The 17,748-nt window shown below is 38.3% G+C and overlaps 1 protein-coding gene across 8 annotated transcripts in view; it reads right to left on the reverse strand.

Moving 5' to 3' along the window:
* KIF23 (kinesin family member 23) overlaps nucleotides 1-16,554 on the reverse strand; it is a 26,468-nt gene extending 9,914 nt beyond the window's left edge. For 3 of the 8 annotated variants that reach the window (XM_015595975.2, XM_025038895.1, XM_015595973.2), the window contains exons 1-15: nucleotides 16,400-16,553; nucleotides 14,462-14,531; nucleotides 13,230-13,358; nucleotides 10,681-10,719; nucleotides 9,478-9,583; nucleotides 9,133-9,269; nucleotides 8,791-8,900; nucleotides 8,162-8,332; nucleotides 6,839-6,880; nucleotides 6,015-6,127; nucleotides 5,763-5,884; nucleotides 4,382-4,484; nucleotides 636-715; nucleotides 425-544; nucleotides 85-205 (exon numbers count right to left, since the gene is read on the reverse strand). In XM_015595975.2, coding sequence (XP_015451461.1) covers nucleotides 85-205; nucleotides 425-544; nucleotides 636-715; nucleotides 4,382-4,484; nucleotides 5,763-5,884; nucleotides 6,015-6,127; nucleotides 6,839-6,880; nucleotides 8,162-8,332; nucleotides 8,791-8,900; nucleotides 9,133-9,269; nucleotides 9,478-9,583; nucleotides 10,681-10,719; nucleotides 13,230-13,358; nucleotides 14,462-14,531; nucleotides 16,400-16,410 — 1,474 coding nt within the window. In that variant the 5' untranslated portion in view covers nucleotides 16,411-16,553. Of the gene's footprint in view, nucleotides 1-84; nucleotides 206-424; nucleotides 545-635; nucleotides 716-4,381; nucleotides 4,485-5,762; nucleotides 5,885-6,014; nucleotides 6,128-6,838; nucleotides 6,881-8,161; nucleotides 8,333-8,790; nucleotides 8,901-9,132; nucleotides 9,270-9,477; nucleotides 9,584-10,680; nucleotides 10,720-10,769; nucleotides 13,189-13,229; nucleotides 13,359-14,461; nucleotides 14,532-16,399 lie in introns of those variants that run through there. The other 5 variants (XM_025038897.1, XM_025038894.1, XM_006920211.3 and 2 more) reach the window with 3 other exon arrangements.
* Between the last annotated feature and the right edge of the window lie 1,194 nt (nucleotides 16,555-17,748).

Here is a 17,748-nt window from a genome sequence, read left to right on the forward strand (position 1 = left end):
TAAACAGTTCACTTATATGAAAGAGATTGAAGGGAGAGACACACAAACTAATTAGTGGGCAAATGACCCAACACCAAATCATACCAACTGGACCTGCCCGAGCATGATTCCTGAATCGCCGTCCAGGCGTTAAACCACATATTGCCTTGTCTACAGGTCTTGCTACTTCAACTTCTTGGGTCACTTCCGCAAATCTCATGACTTGCTAAGATACAAAACAGAGTTGTTTTATTAAAAAATTTTTACTAATAAACGTATCCAAGCCTTTCTTAAGAAATTACTAAAACAAATTGGTCATCAGTTCATTTCTGTAACTGATGGTTCTCTATCAATTTTTTAAAAATGTTCAAAATGTCATTCTTCACACCCAAATAGTTTTCTCTGCAGAAACTCAGACCGTATAGGATAAATACGTTAAAATTACCAAGCTTTCTTCATAATCTTCGGCCTTTGGATTCACACACACAATCATGCGTACTTTTCCTTCTCCATCAAAGTAGTTCTTAAATAGATGAGTTAACTTTGAATCGCGATATGGAACCATCTATAAATACATTCAAATCCACATAAAGATAAACATATAAGGTAAAAACACACAAACAAAACTATACAAATGATGAAAGGCTGTTGTTTACCTTGTTAGTTCCATACATTTGGTTCTCTCTCAGGACTTCCATACATGTTCTTAGTGTCATTAGTGACTGGTTAATGTTACCTGACAGGAAAATATACACAGATGACAATAGAGTAGCTATTATTTGAAAACAATAGAGTAGCTAGAGTATGGTCTGTTTGCTTATAAAATCCCTTTCATAGAAGTATTAGTTGGAAATTACAAACAGATTTTAGTGGCTCAGTTTAAAGAGCTATCTGTTCATGATCCAGCAGTATTTTGGGAGTATTTTAACAGCAGCGTTTCAAGAGAGGTTAAATCTCATTCAGAGATTCTATCAAAAGGACTTGCCACTGAATGCAACATTACACTTCATGACCCATAGTTTCTTCCAGACCTTAAATTCTTTGAAAGAAAATATTAAATGGAGGTGTTTAATATCCTCTCATTAAAATATTAGATCAAAAGCATGACAATTTCAGGCTATAGTTGGTTCTACTACTCACACTGTAGACTCCCTGGCACCCAAAGGGGCTCTTGTTTCTGACAGTCAAGTGTCTTAGGATCCAGCTAACTATCCTCCTTACAGCTGAAGATTTCTTGGGTGGCATACTTTTTATTTCTGACCACTCTTGTTTCGATTTCTGAACCAAGGTGAGTCTGACAGATAAAACAAGGGTCCAATAACACAGATCTCACCTGCATAAACTCCCAAAAGTACGTAAGAATTTGTTTTGTGTCAAATTCTTGACTAAGGTCAGCTAACTCCACTATGCTTTTATCCTTTATCCTTGTCCACCTCTCAAAACACATGGCTCATCTGTATCCCCATACGATTCCGCGATTCATGATTTCTCTTTCTTGACCCCAACTCCCAATGTCTTTTCTTCTTCCACTGTGCTCTGTTAGTAGACTTCCCTAAGTCCTCATACGTCTCACAGAACGATCCATTCACCCCTCTTCCTAATGGCCAGGAGTTTTTAACCTGGGGTCCGTGTTGCCCATGGGTACATTTTAGGGAATCTGCATTCTTATATGGGAGAGAAATTACATCTTTATTTTTACTGACCTCTGAAATTTAGCAAGTCTTTTAATTATGAATGTAGGCAAAAAAAAAAATCTAATTGTAATCCTATATATTTTATGTCATCCATTCAGAAATATTATTCTGAGAAGTGTCCTCAGGTGTCACCCTGCACCCGTGGCAGAAAGCTCTGTAACTTCACCCTTATTTTCCCATAAGGGCAGTGCTTCCCCTGCATTCCTGGAGCCTTTTTGAGTAAAAGTTGCTTGTTTTCTAAAGCCTGACATTTTATAAGGATGGGGAACAGAGGGAGGCCAGCATTTGCCTAATTCCTCGCTGCTACCTTCAAATGTTCCTCCTATATGCCAGCTCCTGGGTCATTTCAGTATTGTGAGGATCACTCTAACATAATGTAAATGGGCCTGGACCTCAACTCCAGTCACACTTTATCTCCTTACCACTGTAGCTACACAACCATGCCCAAACCCTGAACTGCGCCTCTGGAAACCCGAAGCTGTCACATGTCTCAACCACAATCTCCTTTTCTTCTAGTTCTCACTCCCTAACTTTAGTCACACCTGTTTCTCACCCTTATTAACAACAACAGTCCTTTCTGTTTTCTATCCCTTAAGCATCAGAACCTTCAGGTTTCTACTTTCTTCCCAATGCAGATCTACCTCTTTTCCCATCAAGGTTAATCCTTCTTGTGACCTGGATTCCCTATCTTTTTATACAGTAGCCCCCCCAAACCATACCACAGATAGTATTAGGCACAGTAAAAGATTAACAACAATAATCAAAATACTGTAAAAAGTTATGTGAATGTAGTGGCATCATTAAGTAAAATAAAGGTTCTTGAACACAAGCACTTTCACAAGTAAAATAAGGGTTCTTGAACACAAGCACTTAGCATAGTCAATCTGATAACCGAGTAGGACAGTGCAAGATTTCATAATGTTACTCAGAATGGTCCAAAATTTATAGGTTATGAATTTTTATTTCTGGACTTTCCCATTTAATATATTTGGATGGCAGTTGACTCAGGTAACTGAAACTATGGAAGTGAACCCACAGATAAGGGGGCATTACTGCATACACATACATAAATAACATTGTATGTGTATCTTTTAGTCATTTCATAATCTGTCAAGTCACCTAGCTACCACCTTCTCTCTCCTTCCCAGGATTTTAAATTAATCATCTCAAAGATTTGTTGTTCTTCCTCTTGTTCCTATCTGTTCTGTATGAATACTCTTATCTCCCCCATTGCGTCAAACATTTCTCAATTGGCAAAACCTAAACCTATAAACCTCAAGTCAAAGCTCTCTCCTTCCAAAACCTCTGCATGCAGTTACTAGCACTGCCACTTGAATAATTTGAACATATCCCAAACTCATTAACTGCCTACACTTGCCCCTCAAACTGCTTCTCCTCAATCAAGATCTTCCTCTTCTTTACTCTCCACATCCAGGTGGACCTACTTCCTAACTAGCTTAGTTTGTCTGACCTTTGCCTCCAGGTCACCACACAATTACTTACCTGAATTACTGCAAAAAGGCTCCTAACTGCTTTTCATATCTAGATTTGCCCTGGTAAGTTAATTCTCTACACGGGGAAAACGATCTTTCTAAAAGACTAATTTTCCAATGACTTTAAGAGGAGGCTGTATAACAGTAGTTTTGAGAGTCCAAACCAACCTGGGTTTGAACCCAGGCTCCATCCTTAAGAAAATTACTTCTCCCAACCTATTTCCTCATCTGAAAAATGAGTTTGATACACTCCCGAAGTCAGAATCAAGAAATTAAGCCCATGCATAGTACATACTATGATATACTATTCTCTTAATAATTGGTAGCCACCATTATTCCCTCAAGATAAAATTCAGATTTCTTAATATGATAGAAATGGGTTTTCGTGACCTTGCCTTGCTCTGCTGCCTCAGTTATCACAGTTCACCATCCATATCCTCCACTGCAGCTTCCTGACCTCGCCATGTTCTTTCAGGACTGGTCTGATTACAAGTGGCTGCCTCCTCTGTCAGGGATAATGCCTTTAGTCCTATCCTTCTTCAAAGAGCTCACTCCTCAATTTAAGTGTCAATTCCATGAATTCTTCCCCCACACCGCACCCTCAAAGCTCCCTCACCCCTAGACTGGATGAGGCAGCTCTACTCTCTACTCTCACAGTACCTGTGATCATTTCCAACATACTCTACAGCAACCGTCTAGTTATCTGCCTATCTCTTGTACTACACTGGGCTCTCTAGGGCAAGCTCCATCCTTTATATCTGTGTTCAATTCCTGACACACAGTAGGTACTACATAAATGTTAACATAAAACATAACTTCAATGGCTATATAAAGATTAAAAAAAAGAAACAGATTTCCTTTCAATTGGATTTGTGTTCAAAGAGTTTTCCCATCTTTGGAAGCTGATTTTTACTCTGGATGCTGGACTGTTAATAACTTCACTTTAAGGACCCAGTACTAACAGTACCAGCAATAGATATAACAGACTCTTTCAATATGAATATAACATATTTTAGTAATTTTTCCATGTTCTTAATCAGTGCATTGTAAGATACCAAATCAGCATAACTAAAGAAACAGCACTGACCACTAAACCAAGCCTCTGAGTTATGAAATTGAACATAATTATGTGTAAACCTCCTATCAATAAGACTGATAAACTGACACTGCAGTTTTGAAAGTTGTAGCAATAAGTAAGTACTATGCTTCACTCACCAGCTTCACGTAATCTGTTCCCTTCTGCTTTTGTCCGGTTAGTTCTTTCACTTCCAGCAAGATCTACCAAGGACAATTGGCTTATAGTGATTTGTTCTTTTTCCTGAAGGGAAGATCATAATGCCAACAACATAACATGAGCTATACTGATTTACATTGTCCTTTAAATATATTCAGATCAACAAATTATATTATGAATATATTTGCATAATATGAAAATGTACCAGAAGGGGTAAAGGCTATATATAAAGTTTTGGGGAAGAGTTTGCTAAAAGCATGTGATAAATATACTCACAACACTAATGATCACTTGTCCATTGTCTGGTCTTCTATGTTATAGTTAGCTCCATAAGAGCAGGAACTCTGCCTTCTAACAACTTTATCTCTGGCACCTTGCACACTGGCTAGCACTCAGCAGGAGGCTCAATGAATATCTGCTAAATAGTGAGTCTAGAACAAGGCTATCCTAAATTTTTCTATAATCAGATATTTAATAATTTTATCTAATAATTTAATAATACACTAATAATTTTTATGAGAAATGAAAGTCAAGTGGTACATAACTGATACTGTGATAGTAAATGTGATTCAAAAGAAATCAAGTGTATGTGGAAGCTTGACTTACAAGCATTTTCTGGCTAACATTTATTGAGTGCTGCCTGTAAACCAAACACTGGAGTAAACTTGATATGTACTACCACCTTTAATCCTCTCGACATTATGAGGTGTTTATTACAGTTAGGTAAGATAGCTAGTAAATTAATAGGAATCAGAATTTGATCTCTGGTGGTCTTTAGTATTATGCTGTACCATCTCCTTCTGCCACCTGGAAACCTGATGATACCACAATTTCATAATATATTTTGAATAGAATTACACTTTAATAGCTTAACATTATTAAATGATTTATATTAGGTGCAAATGCTCTAATTGATGTTAAGCCCTATAGCATGACAGGCCCAGCAGTAAATAGTAATCAGTAGTTAGGAGGCCCTATTGGCCTATCAGCCAAGAGGAGGACAACTTATAATTGGCCATCTCCTGAAGTGTACCTTCCCTGGAAAGTTAATTGCTGACATTTTAAAACCATTAACTGAATTTCCACATATGAGTCTTTGGAAATAAAACAATGAATCACACATTTTTCTTATTTCTTCTATTAAAGAGAATTATAAAGATTTGTAAATCCTTCACAGGAAAATTCCAGGCTTTAAGATTCAACAGCCAATTTCCCAAAACTATCTGATGGAACAATTAAAGTCATCATTTATATATATATTAATTCTAGAGCAATTTCCATTATAATGAAACCTCCCTTATCAAATTCCAAAAATTAAGGATTTAGTTAGAACAAGAAAAATTCCACACACTACAACTTTACCTGTAAGACATTATCCCCATCTGCATCCAGTGGAGCTTGAACTAATTTAATGTTGAACACGCTATGAGAACGGCTAGACTCACGATTCAAATGTGTGTTAGCAATACGTCTCTTTTTCTGGCCTATGATGACAGAAAAATCATCGATCAAACCTGAACCCAGCCATTTCAGTATACATGCTTTTTACTAAGCCAAAAAGTACTGCTGTCAAATATATTTATCATTTTATAGTTATCTAATTTTAACTCTAACCTCTCCAGAAAACTTCAAAAGCCTCCTCAACAGATTTTACTTCTACTTCTGTACATCCTGCAACATACATGTTATGGTTCTTATCTTCACGAAGCAATTTAGATTGCGGAGGTCTATGAGAAAGAAAAAGAAAAACATTAGTTTCCTAAATTAAGAGTTACTAATATCTCAACTTAAGACTGGGACTAAAATGCAAGGCAACAATGACACCTATTCTTATAATGGAAATAAGCCTAAGCAAGACCCCAGAAAAATATTAAACAGATAACTATAACTATAAGGATATACAGTCAAGATTAGTTACATTAACAGGATAACAAGAACCTATTTTGCTTTAAAAGTTTTGCTCTAATTTGTTCTAACAAAGCACATGAAACACTTATTAAACAGAAATCAAAGTAGTATTATAGCAACATCATATGCATAGGTTAAGCATCAAAGTATAGCATTGTCCTAATTTTAAAAGAGCAACAGACAGAGCTGGTTCTGACCTTAATGTAAGAAAAAAAATTCAGAACAAGTTTGGTATATACCAGGAGTGGCAATCCTTCTAAAGTAGCTGGTCAAGTTTTAGTCTGTATGGCAAAATAAGGGTGGGAAAGGATGCTGCCAGTTTGGCCTAAGTCTTGTGAAAAGTGGGGGTAGAAACATTTACCAGCCACCATCACTCAATGGCAGATTTTTCAGGAAGCAAGGAGGGGCTCATATGTAGTAGCCAGCCCAATGCCAATGAAAAACCACCTACATGCAAACATGCCACAGATGCCAAACACTAGTATAACTGCACCCTTCTCCTTAATAAAAGAGCCAACACCATCACATACACAAAGTCTGTGTTCCTCATGGGCGTGCTGCAACTGTTCCACCTACCAAAAGAATAAGGTATAAGTTACAAGTTACTGTTTCTACAGCAGCTATATCAAGAGCAACATGTTCAGTCCACACTATGTGACAGTCACAATGAGTCCTATCTTTAAAATTCTCCACTTGCAGTATTTCTTCATTGTATTGGAAAAAACACTAAATGTTAATCAGCTCAAAAAGCAGTTATACACCTCCCTAACAAATTAAATCTAAATTCAGTGCTAAATAAGTGCCCTGTGAATTCATTCAAGGAGTTACCAGAAAGGTTACACGACATAAGTCACATTTGTCAGTCCTTTTTGTTTAACTAAATAAAATCAATAGTCTCCTTTGAAAATAATTTCACTTAGAACAAACCAAACAGAAACTTGGCACATGTGAAGACGTGAAACTGATAGCAATGAAGGACATCACAAAACTTTAGGAAAATGGGTACACAGAACAGGGACTTTGAAACAAATGGAAAAGTAGTCTATACAGTTTAACGTAAAAAAAGGTGGATATACTGAAACCTGTTCTCAGTCTAATGGTTTTTTTAAATCCAGCTATTTCTCCAATAATGTTGGATTAGACATACACACAAAAGTTAAATATAAAACACAGGTCTTCATATTATTTATCCCCTGAGAGGTCCTACTAAAGAGGGCACTGAAGATAAGCATTTAGCTTAAGAATAAAACCATCAACTCAGGAACAAGATATCAACATTAGACGTGAATGCAGATTTATCATTTGTGAACCAGGTTGTAATTGGTCTTCATTCTCGGCAAGACCCAAGGAAATCTAAGGAGTAGTCTTTTAACTCTGGCAGAATGACAATACAGATGTCACTTCATATTCATCAATGAGGGAAGGTGTGTATCAGTTGTACAGACAACTTTAGGCTCCATTCTATACAGATCACCAAGACACAGATAGCTGAAATGGCTACAAATTCTCAACACTGTCAGGTTCTTGAAAGGTAACCCCAGGGCACATCTATAGGGACACTGCCTTATACAATTAAGGTCCTTCTTAAAATATAGCCCAGGGCCAAGAGTTTTCAAAAGTAATGTCTAAGATGAATATTCAGGTCTTTCTCCTCCTTAGATGTCTTAACCCAGTAGGTCCCTAATATACCTGCATATCTAGTTAATAATAAAATGACCCATTGAGCACTAACTGCATGATATACAAGTTATATTTCATTTTGAAAGCAAAAGTAAGCCTTTGCCACTTACAGCTGAGGAAACTAAGACTTACTGAGATTAAGCAGCTAAGAAGGGGCTCTCTTCACTACTTACTTTGGCTTTATGGGATCAAACGAAACTTCTTCCAATAGATCATATATGTAATTATTATATATTTCAATATAAGAGACAAATACACCATAGACACTATCTTCATCAACCTCTTCTGCTTTGCAAAATTCTTGTAAATTTATCATATCTGCAAACTCTGGGTCTGCTTGTCGTCTGAAAAAGGGGGAAAAAAAAGCCAAAAAGTCTGATCTTATATATTGAGTTAATATCAAAAGTAAATGATCCCAAAGGGAAACTAAAAGATATAACATAAATGACCTGCCATTACAATCAGAAATGCACAAAATAACTTTATTCACACTCACAGTTGGCCAACAATATTCCCATGTCCTCCCAGATACACAGCACAGGCTTTTATACTCTCTCCCACCCAGAGAGGCACCTTCTCTAAGTAGTAATTCAAAGGCAGTGTGCTCAAAACAAAACAGCAACAAAAAAAACATGTGAGCAAATAAACTTAGGAACATTCCTCATCTTTGATCTCATTAAAGTCAACTGTCAGACCATCTTCTCAGCTTCATGTTTTTCTTGTTCACCATTTCCTATGCCTGAGGAAACCACTGGACAGGGTTCCCTTAGGCCCTGCGTTGCATACAAATGTAATCACTTACTTGATAGCAGGGGTCTTTGGATGCGGCATGGCTTCTCTTTTCTGCCGTTCTAATAAGGCATCAACTTCACACTGTATATCCATGCTATTCCTATCATTACACTTAAAAACCTGAAGTAGGGGCAAAAATCAGACCATAATTTTGAGAATTTGACTTAAATAGTAAGAAACATGTTTAAGAAATAAGAAACATAGTAAATGCAATTTAAATATATATATAAAGCTTCAAAATGTGTCCAATGTTAATGTAGCCAATTCATTCTCCCTTAATACTATTGTATCCATAAGTATCTTGGCCATGTCCTCAAGTGAGACAGTTACAACACAAAAGAATTACACTTACATATCGTTTAGCTTGAAATGACCCGATACTGTTAAAGATCATGCCCAAACAACGAGGAAGTAGCCCTCCTTCCCCTGGAGAACCAGTCATGGTGTGAGTTTTCCCACTTCCCGTCACACCATATGTAAAAAGGAGACCTACAACAGAGCAAGCAATCACACTGGGTTACATTTCTTCACTGTATTAAAAAATACTTAAAAATTAACCAGCTCAAAGTAGCAGGTTTAACACCACCCCAACAAATCTGAATTCAAAGCTGAATATAAACCAAATGTGTTAAGTAACAAAAAAGTGTTATCAGAGGGGGAGAAAAAGAAAAACCCAACAAAGCTCCAAGAATCATACCATTCTTGCCATGAATAAGGTCATCTACCAAGGGATTAGCCACAACATCGAAGAGCTCCTTCTGGGTAGTATGAGTGCCAAATACTTGTTTAAATGAATACTGAGTCTGTGGAGAAGGAAAAATAAAAAGCATAAATGGATTCCACTATATCTAGGCTAGAAACACATCTGTTTAAACTTATTCAGATGTTTCTTTATGAACTCTTAAGATGTAGAGGCAAAGTATGAATGGTCTTTAAACTTGGAACCCTTAAAAACAGTCATGACGTACCTACTTATCAATTATAAATTGTTAAATATTTAGTTATAACTATTGAAGAGAATGTAGAAAAATCTTAAGCTCACTAATGCTTCATAAACTAAGGCTGATTTTGTTTTAATTAAATGACCAAAATCAAAAGGTATTATGACTGATAGACTTATGAAAATCCTCAAGTACTACTTCATTTTACTGCTTTCTATTTTGTTTTAAATAAAGGTGTCATTTTAAATGGCATAGCAGCATAGAACCAAGTATTTTGATGTACTGGTTTTTTTAAAACCAGCAATAAACTGTAAATATAAACTCATGTGAGTTCTTATATGAAATAAAACTTTAAATAAATTTAGACCTTTAAGAAAGCAAACTTCAACATCAAATTGCATTCAAAACATGATTATAATAAAGAATAACCATATTACCAAAAATATTGCCAAACTCCTATTTTAAAACTTAGATTGGAGATGTAAATTAAAATATCCTAATTGTCCAGGGGCTGGAGTTTTATTATTATTTATTTTTCTTATTTTCTAGTTTTATTGGACTGCAGACATTGCAATTGTTTCTTCAGGTTTCCTGAATTTCTTGCTGTTTTCGCTTCATGACTATCAGTGCTAAGTTATCTAGTACATGAGTATTCTTCAGAATTTATTATGGATTATAACTTTTATCAAATGGCTTTTTTCTGTTTTACACCCTTTACCTTAAATTCTCCCTGCTCAGATATCGTGACCCTTATGTTTTTAAAATTAGCAATTTTGTCCCCCCAATGTATAGATCAATACACAACAGCTGACACTTAGCACTGATCATGTCCCAAGCACTGCCTTAGCATCATGGCAAATCGTTTCACTATTACAATCTCTGAGGTAGGTACTAATTATTATGCTTATTTGATAACTTATTAAAGATCGCACACCTATTTCAGCTAGGCTAACTCTTACCTTTGCAAAAAATTTTTTTTCCAATCCTGTGAAACAGCTCTAGAATTCACAAAAAGAACAAAGAATCTTAGAACTGGAAGAATACATACAAGATAGTGCTGGCAGGTTAGATGAACTCCAAGTCCTCAGGAACAAACCTCTCCTTTCCAGGTGAAGAAAATTGAGGCAAAGGAGGAACTTGCCCCAAGCCCATGGAGTTAATTAGTGTCAAAGCCATTTCCAGCCCAATGCTCTTTCCATTATTCAGTGTTGCCTTCTGTCAAGAGCGGAAGAACTTTTCATCTCCACCAAACCTTCTTGTACTATTTACACATACTGGAAATTGAGTCTAATAAGTAAAATTCAGTAAGTCAGATTTCAACTATTTTACATCCTCAGAGGCCTACTTCTCCGTGAAGCCTTTCTGGACCATTAATTCATGCTTAATCCATATTTATTTAGTGTTTGGCAAACAGGACAGAGAAGATGCATATCCCGTGAAGCTTACATTATACCAGGGAATAGAGACAACAAACAAGTAAATAAATCTATAGATGGTGTAAGCGCTATCAATGAAGTTCACACAGTACAGATCAGGTGGGGAGAGGTGCTACTTCTGATGGGGTAGTCTGGACACACTCTCTGAGGAGGTGATATTTAAGCTGAAACATAAGGATGAGGAGCTATCCATGCTAAGAACCAAGGGAAAAGAAGTCCAAGCCAAGGGAACAGCCCCGAGGCAGAATTCTGGTTTATCTAAGGAATCCAGGATTGGATGAGTAGTACTAAGAGATGGGGTGGCCAGATGGACAGGAGGCAGATTAAGCAGGATTGTGCCTATTTAAAAACTTTATTCCTTGCAAGATTTTAAACAGGAAAATGGTGAGATCTGACTTTAAAGATCACTCTGGCTGCTCTGTAGGAAACAGGTTAGAGAAGATCTGCAGTGGAAGCAGACAGTTCAGTGAGGCTTCAGCACAGCCTTGCCAATGCTATTCAGAGTAAGGTCAGCAAACCAGTGCCCTTCTGAGAACTGTTGGTTTCCAATTTAGGAGGAGGTAACTGCAGAAATTAAGAGTAAATGTTCAGAAACTTTTGTAGCCATGACATGGCTGCAACATCTCAGAATGTGATCAATAGGCTTATCTCACTAAACAGACTATAAACCTGTTCTGTGTTGTCTAGTTGACATGGATAGTTCCATGCAGCAAAGCTGCACAAAAGTATCAGTCACAGTGCACTGAAAAAAGCTGTTCCTTCACTAGAGTTTGAGAAACACTGGTCTCCATGATTAATAACAGGGCTCAGACGAGGGTGATCACAGTGGAAATAGAAAAGACAATTTCAAGAAATACACTATAATAGAAGTAGTAGGACCTACTGATGAATGGGATATGAGGGACACCAGAGAAAGGTAGGAACAAGGTTTCTGGCTTGAGTAAATAGACAGACAGTGGCACCATTTAGTAAGAAGATAGGGGAGGAAGTGATTTAGAGGGAAAAAATATTGACAGTTCTTTTAGACTTGTAAAATTTGAGATGCCTATGTGACATCCAAGTAGTGGATGTTCAAGTTTAGAGCTAGAGAAAAGGTTTAGGCTGGAGATAAATATTTCAGAATTATTACCTGGTAATCAACATTTAAAGCCAGGGAAAAGTATAAATAGAAAATAGAGGCCAGGTATAGCCCAATCTGGTATTTAGAGGTCGGAAAAGGAGGAACGCACAAAGAGTGACCAAGGAGAGACAGAACATGGAAAGTTGGAGGGGGACAGGAGAGTGTTTCAGAAAGGAGGGTGTTCCTGAGAAAAAGATTATAATGAGGACGAAAAGGTGTCCATCAAATTTAGCAGCAAAGAGGCCACTGATTGGCTTTTGATGAGCAATTTCACTTAAGTGTACAAAGGAGTAAATGGCAGCTTGAATGTAGATAATGCAGCCTGAATTAATCCTTTCTTCTGCATTCCCATAGTTCTTATAGCTCAACCACCTTTCTGTCTTATCTCTATGAAGATTATTTGTTTACCATCTGTGCCAACTAAGCTATAAGCTCCATAAGGCCAAGGACTGTGTCTCACACATTTTAAAAAATCTCCTTCCACCCTCCAGCTTAGCACACTTGTTGAACTGAACTGAACTCACTTTATTCAACATTTTACTAAAAATAAAAACACTTTATAAGAAGTAGATACAAGTATATAATGTCTACTAAATGCTATTTTATCTCTACACATGAAATTTTGTGCGTGTGTTTGTGCATATATATGTGTGTATATATATGAACTTCCTAGCACGATCATATATCTTTCCATATTAAACTCTAACGTATGCTCTAAGAAGCAATAAATACCCAGTTCAAGAAATTATCCTCTAAAAGCAATCTTCTAACCCCAGTATACTAAAGGTGTGTCTAAATATTACAGGAATTAAAAATACTTTTGGTATAATGGTTATAGTAAAGAAATAAGTCTTTCGAAAACGTGGAAACACATGAATTTTGTTAAATTTAAAAATGGAAAAGCCACTCAGGAAAGATCAAGTAAAAACAGCTTGGTTCCAATAGGAAGTACCTCCTTATAGTCTCCATTTCGGTTGAGTCTGTAACCCTCAGGAGTATGAAGCTGAACAGTTGTATTATTGATCACTTCTATGCAACACTCGTGATCAGGAAAGCTCAGTGGGCGCACCCTACAGTATACCTGAAAATACAGGAACATACTTAAAGAACAGAGGTTGACTTTTTACCTGACTTACCATTTAAACTTCCCATTCATTCATTCAATAAATATTTAGTCTCTTAAGAAATCAATATAAACTTAGAGCTATGAAAACTAAAACCTGTTACCCAAGACCATCAAATACAGATTTTAGAGATGATATGAGAGATTTTAAATGCGCATAAAATTAAAACAAATTTTGATAACAAAAGCACCAAATCCACAGCTTCTCATCACTATTGTATCAGCACAAATTTAAGTTATACTACTACTAATATAAAAATCTCTAAAAATCCGTAAGATATCACACAATGAGAATTATTTGAAAATCTATTAGAATTCTTTAGAATTGGATGTCAGTTAAAATTTGCCAGCTTAACACTTAATATACAAACAAGTAGGTACAAGAGCTGTAATGTAGTTTTCTTAATCAGTGATAGGGTTGAGGAAAACTGGTCAGCTGCATGTGCAAAGCATCTGGTACCCTCAACTCAGACCAAAAGACATACTCCAATGAAGGGAAGATTTAAAATATCCCAATGCAAACCAACCTTCTTGTGTTTGCCATTTGCTTTTAAAAGTTCCCAAGCCTGAAATTAGTGAAGTACATGCAATTATGTATAGTCAGTCATTAGACTGAACTAAACTGTTCTACACCAAAGCTTTAATGAAACTTGGTCCCCAAAAGCATGGAATTTGGGGCTTTCCTCATGAAGTGTGCCATCAGTCAGTGTATAACAGTCCTAAAGATGGGAGAGGATGCTCATCAAAGCAGAAAGTGAACCCCCATCTCAGAGAGTACGAAGAATTCTCTGGGACAGATTTTTCATTATCTAACTTTTCAAATTATAACTAGTTATAGGAAATGTTGTCGACAACCAAAAACTCCATTACTTCATTTTACTGGACCAGTCCTACACAGAAACAAAATTTCAAAGCTGGAACCAGCCTTAAGCAATTTAGTACAGTCTTTTTAACTAAATGTTCTTTGACTCCACTTCTACCTCTCCATCCCTTCCAAGGATACACATAAGACAAAATATGAAGAAAGAATATACACACATAAATTCACAGGGAGACCTTACCCCAACTGGGTCTTTAAGACTTGTTTGGGATCCTTTTTTCACTACAGGTTTCCTGGGTGTCTTAGTCCTCCTGGTCATAGATTAAAAAACAAACAAACAAAACAAAACAATATTTCACTTCAATACTAATAGCTTGCATTAGTAGATAAGTGTTTGTGGCATGCATAATCCAAAAGTAAAATTTGGTTCAGGAGACATTTTTGGTACTAAATATACCTACTTTATATTTAAAATAGTGTGGATATTTTCTTAAGCAACCATTAGGCACTATAAATTTGAAAATCTATAGATAATTGACCATACTTAGCTTGAAAGACATTTGTATACGTGCATAAGCACACACTGCACCAACAGCCATTACCAAGGCAGAATGGCAAGTGATTAACTTTAATAAATCATAAAAAATGCAGATAGAGGAATCCATTTTTTCATCAACATTTATGTCTCCATTTTCAAAGAACAACTCAAATTCAAATTCTCAAAACTTATCATCCTTTGTCCCCAAGCAAAATGTGGTCCCCAAGCTGCAATTTCTTGCTCTTTAGTGTGAAAAAGGGGCGGGGGGGACAATGGGCCCAAAACGGAATCAGCTGTACTAAGCCCACATCACCAAACTAAGACTTAATACCTAACCTAATTGCAAGTTTAGTCTCTCCCAGGAACGTAATCTCAGCCAGTCTGTATAGAATTTCCTGGTCAGCACTAATGAGGTAATTCACCTCATAGTTCCCTGTGGTCAGCCAAAGAAAGGTGCCCTTGCCTGGAACAATCTGCCCTTTGCTTGTTTCTGCCCCTTTCTCCCTATAAAAGTCTCCCATTTTGTACCGCTCCTCAGATCTTTCTAATTGTTAAACGGGATGCTGCCTGATTCATGAATTGTTTAATAAAGGCTGTAAGATTTTTAAAATTTATTCAGTTGAATTTTGTTTTTAATCAGTAGAGACAATAGAAAAAGATATTATGATTTATTCCACCATTTCTCTAGCATGCTCTCCCATCCCCGACGTATCTATACGGTGGATTAACATTTAACACTAAAAGTAAGTGAAATTATTGGCTTGGACTATAGACTATTTTCTATAAAATATTTTCTCAACATTTTCCCAGATGAAACAGAAGCAAATTAGTGTTTTAAGTCCAAAATATTATGGTAGGTTTACTTAAACTCAACACTTAAAAAAGAAAGATATTGACTTTGGTCTGCTAAGAACACAAATTGTCTTTTGAAAATGAGTAGCTACACAATAATTACAAAGTCAACCCTCTTCTTTGCCCAATTATTTCTCTACGCAGTAGCAGTCAAGGAAATGCACTGCGCAGAAAATACCACCTTAATGGGGAATGTGGGCGGATACATCTTCGGCCAAAGAACGGGGCAAAAGTAACCCGCCTATACGACGGGATGGTCTCGGCCTCTGGGCCACCGAGCTGGGCAGTGAAAAGCACACAATGCTCAGGACTTCCAGGGCGTGAGACCACCTGGTCAATCCAAACACCAGAGCGCAACACTCGGCTCCACTCACGACACGACCGCGCACTAACTGGGCAAAATGCAGCCTGAGAGTACAGCGCTGGTGGCCAGGAGGGAAAAGGAGGACTTAGAGAGTTGGAGGAGGCGGCCCCGAGCCAGGTGGAAGGCAACCCAGCTAACGGGAACCGAGGTGGCGGCACAAACCTTATCCCCTCCCCCGACTTGGGGCCGACGTCTCCGGGCCGCGAGACTGCGGACGCCCGGCTCCGGGGGTTGAGGTGCGAGCCAGCTGGGTCTCGGCTCTACGGCTCCCCCAGAGCAATCCACGTGGGGGTTCCCACTTTGGGGGCTCCGCCCGGGCAGCGCGGGGCTCGGTGCAGACTGCGCGGCCCGCGGCGGGCGGCGGCGCGAAGAGACGCCAGCCCCAGAGGCGCGGCATGGCCGGGGTTTCGCGGCCCCGTACTCACGCTGGCTTCATGGCAGCAGGCTCCGTGATGCCTAGACGCGCGCGCGGGACGCCAAGCTCGCTGGAAGGGCTGGCGAGGACAGCGGGTCGCAGAAACGAGCCGCACGAAACTGGAAGCTACGGCTGAGACGCTTTGCTCCGTCAAGCCCCGCCGCACGGCTGCGAGCCCAGGTGAGCTCGCGCCTGGCGCATTTCAAACGGGCCAATCAGCGCCCGCCTGCGGGGAAGGGGCGGGTCCTCCCAAGACCGGAATCCGCTGCCGGAAATGCCGCTCATCTCCTAGGCGACCGACGCGGAAAGGGCGCAGGGAGTCTGGGTGTCCGCGCTGCGCGTCTGGACCCCGGACCTCATGTATGAAATACAACCCCCTCTATTTCCGATGGGAAAACTGAGGGTTTCTTTTCCTACAGCACAAGAGATCCAATGGAAGAGCAGGTCCAGGATTGATTCAGAAGTCAGTACTGTCGTTTCGGCCCATGAATTTCCTGGTCTTGTGCTGTATCCTGTGCAGTCTAAGACTCCCTCTCTGTCTCCCTATCGTCACATCATCTTGGCTTCCTTTCTCTCTCTTCTTCACCATTCCCGGGTTCACCCTCTCTGATTTCTCCAGCTTTTTCCTGTATATACATTGTTTTAACAAATTCTTAACAGTGTTTGATCCTGGGCATACAGAGTTGAATCAAATTTTGTCCTTGCCGTGAGGAACAATGTCTAGAACCACCCTGTTATAAGATGAACTGATTCTATCTCACTTCGACCTTTGCTTCGACCTTTGACTATTGAATATGCATCTACATTTGTGCCTTCGTGGAACTCTAGTCCCATCTCTTCAACTTTCTTCTGGACCAGACACCACTAAGGATAGACGTAATTTAATAGCCTTGGCCTATGCTGTTTGACATAAAGATGGTTCTGATCTTTGCCATTACATAATTACAGTGAATAAACTTGGAATTCATCATTTTGCACAATGCAAGTAATTCTGGGTGATAAATTCCTAGAAGCAGGATTGCTGAGTCAAAGAGAATATGCGTGCATGTTTCACAGATATTTTCTAATTGTCCTCTGTAAAGGTCCAAAGGTACAATCCCATCAGCCATGTATGAATGCCCGTTTCTCCACAATTCTCAAACAACGAAGTTGATCTAATAGGTGAGAAAAAGTCACAATGTGGCTTAAATTTTCTTTTATAATTAATGAGGTTGGGTGTCCGTTCATATACTTAAGAGCCATTTGTGTTTCCTTCTCCTTGAACTCTGTTCCTCTCCTTTGCCTCCTCATTCTATTGAGTTGTTCATCTTTCTTATTGATTTGTAGAAGCTCTTCATATATTAAAGAAATTGGCCCTCA

Source organism: Pteropus alecto, unplaced genomic scaffold, assembly GCF_000325575.1.
Source record: "Pteropus alecto unplaced genomic scaffold, ASM32557v1 scaffold86, whole genome shotgun sequence".
In the NCBI taxonomy this organism is placed as follows: domain Eukaryota; kingdom Metazoa; phylum Chordata; class Mammalia; order Chiroptera; family Pteropodidae; genus Pteropus; species Pteropus alecto.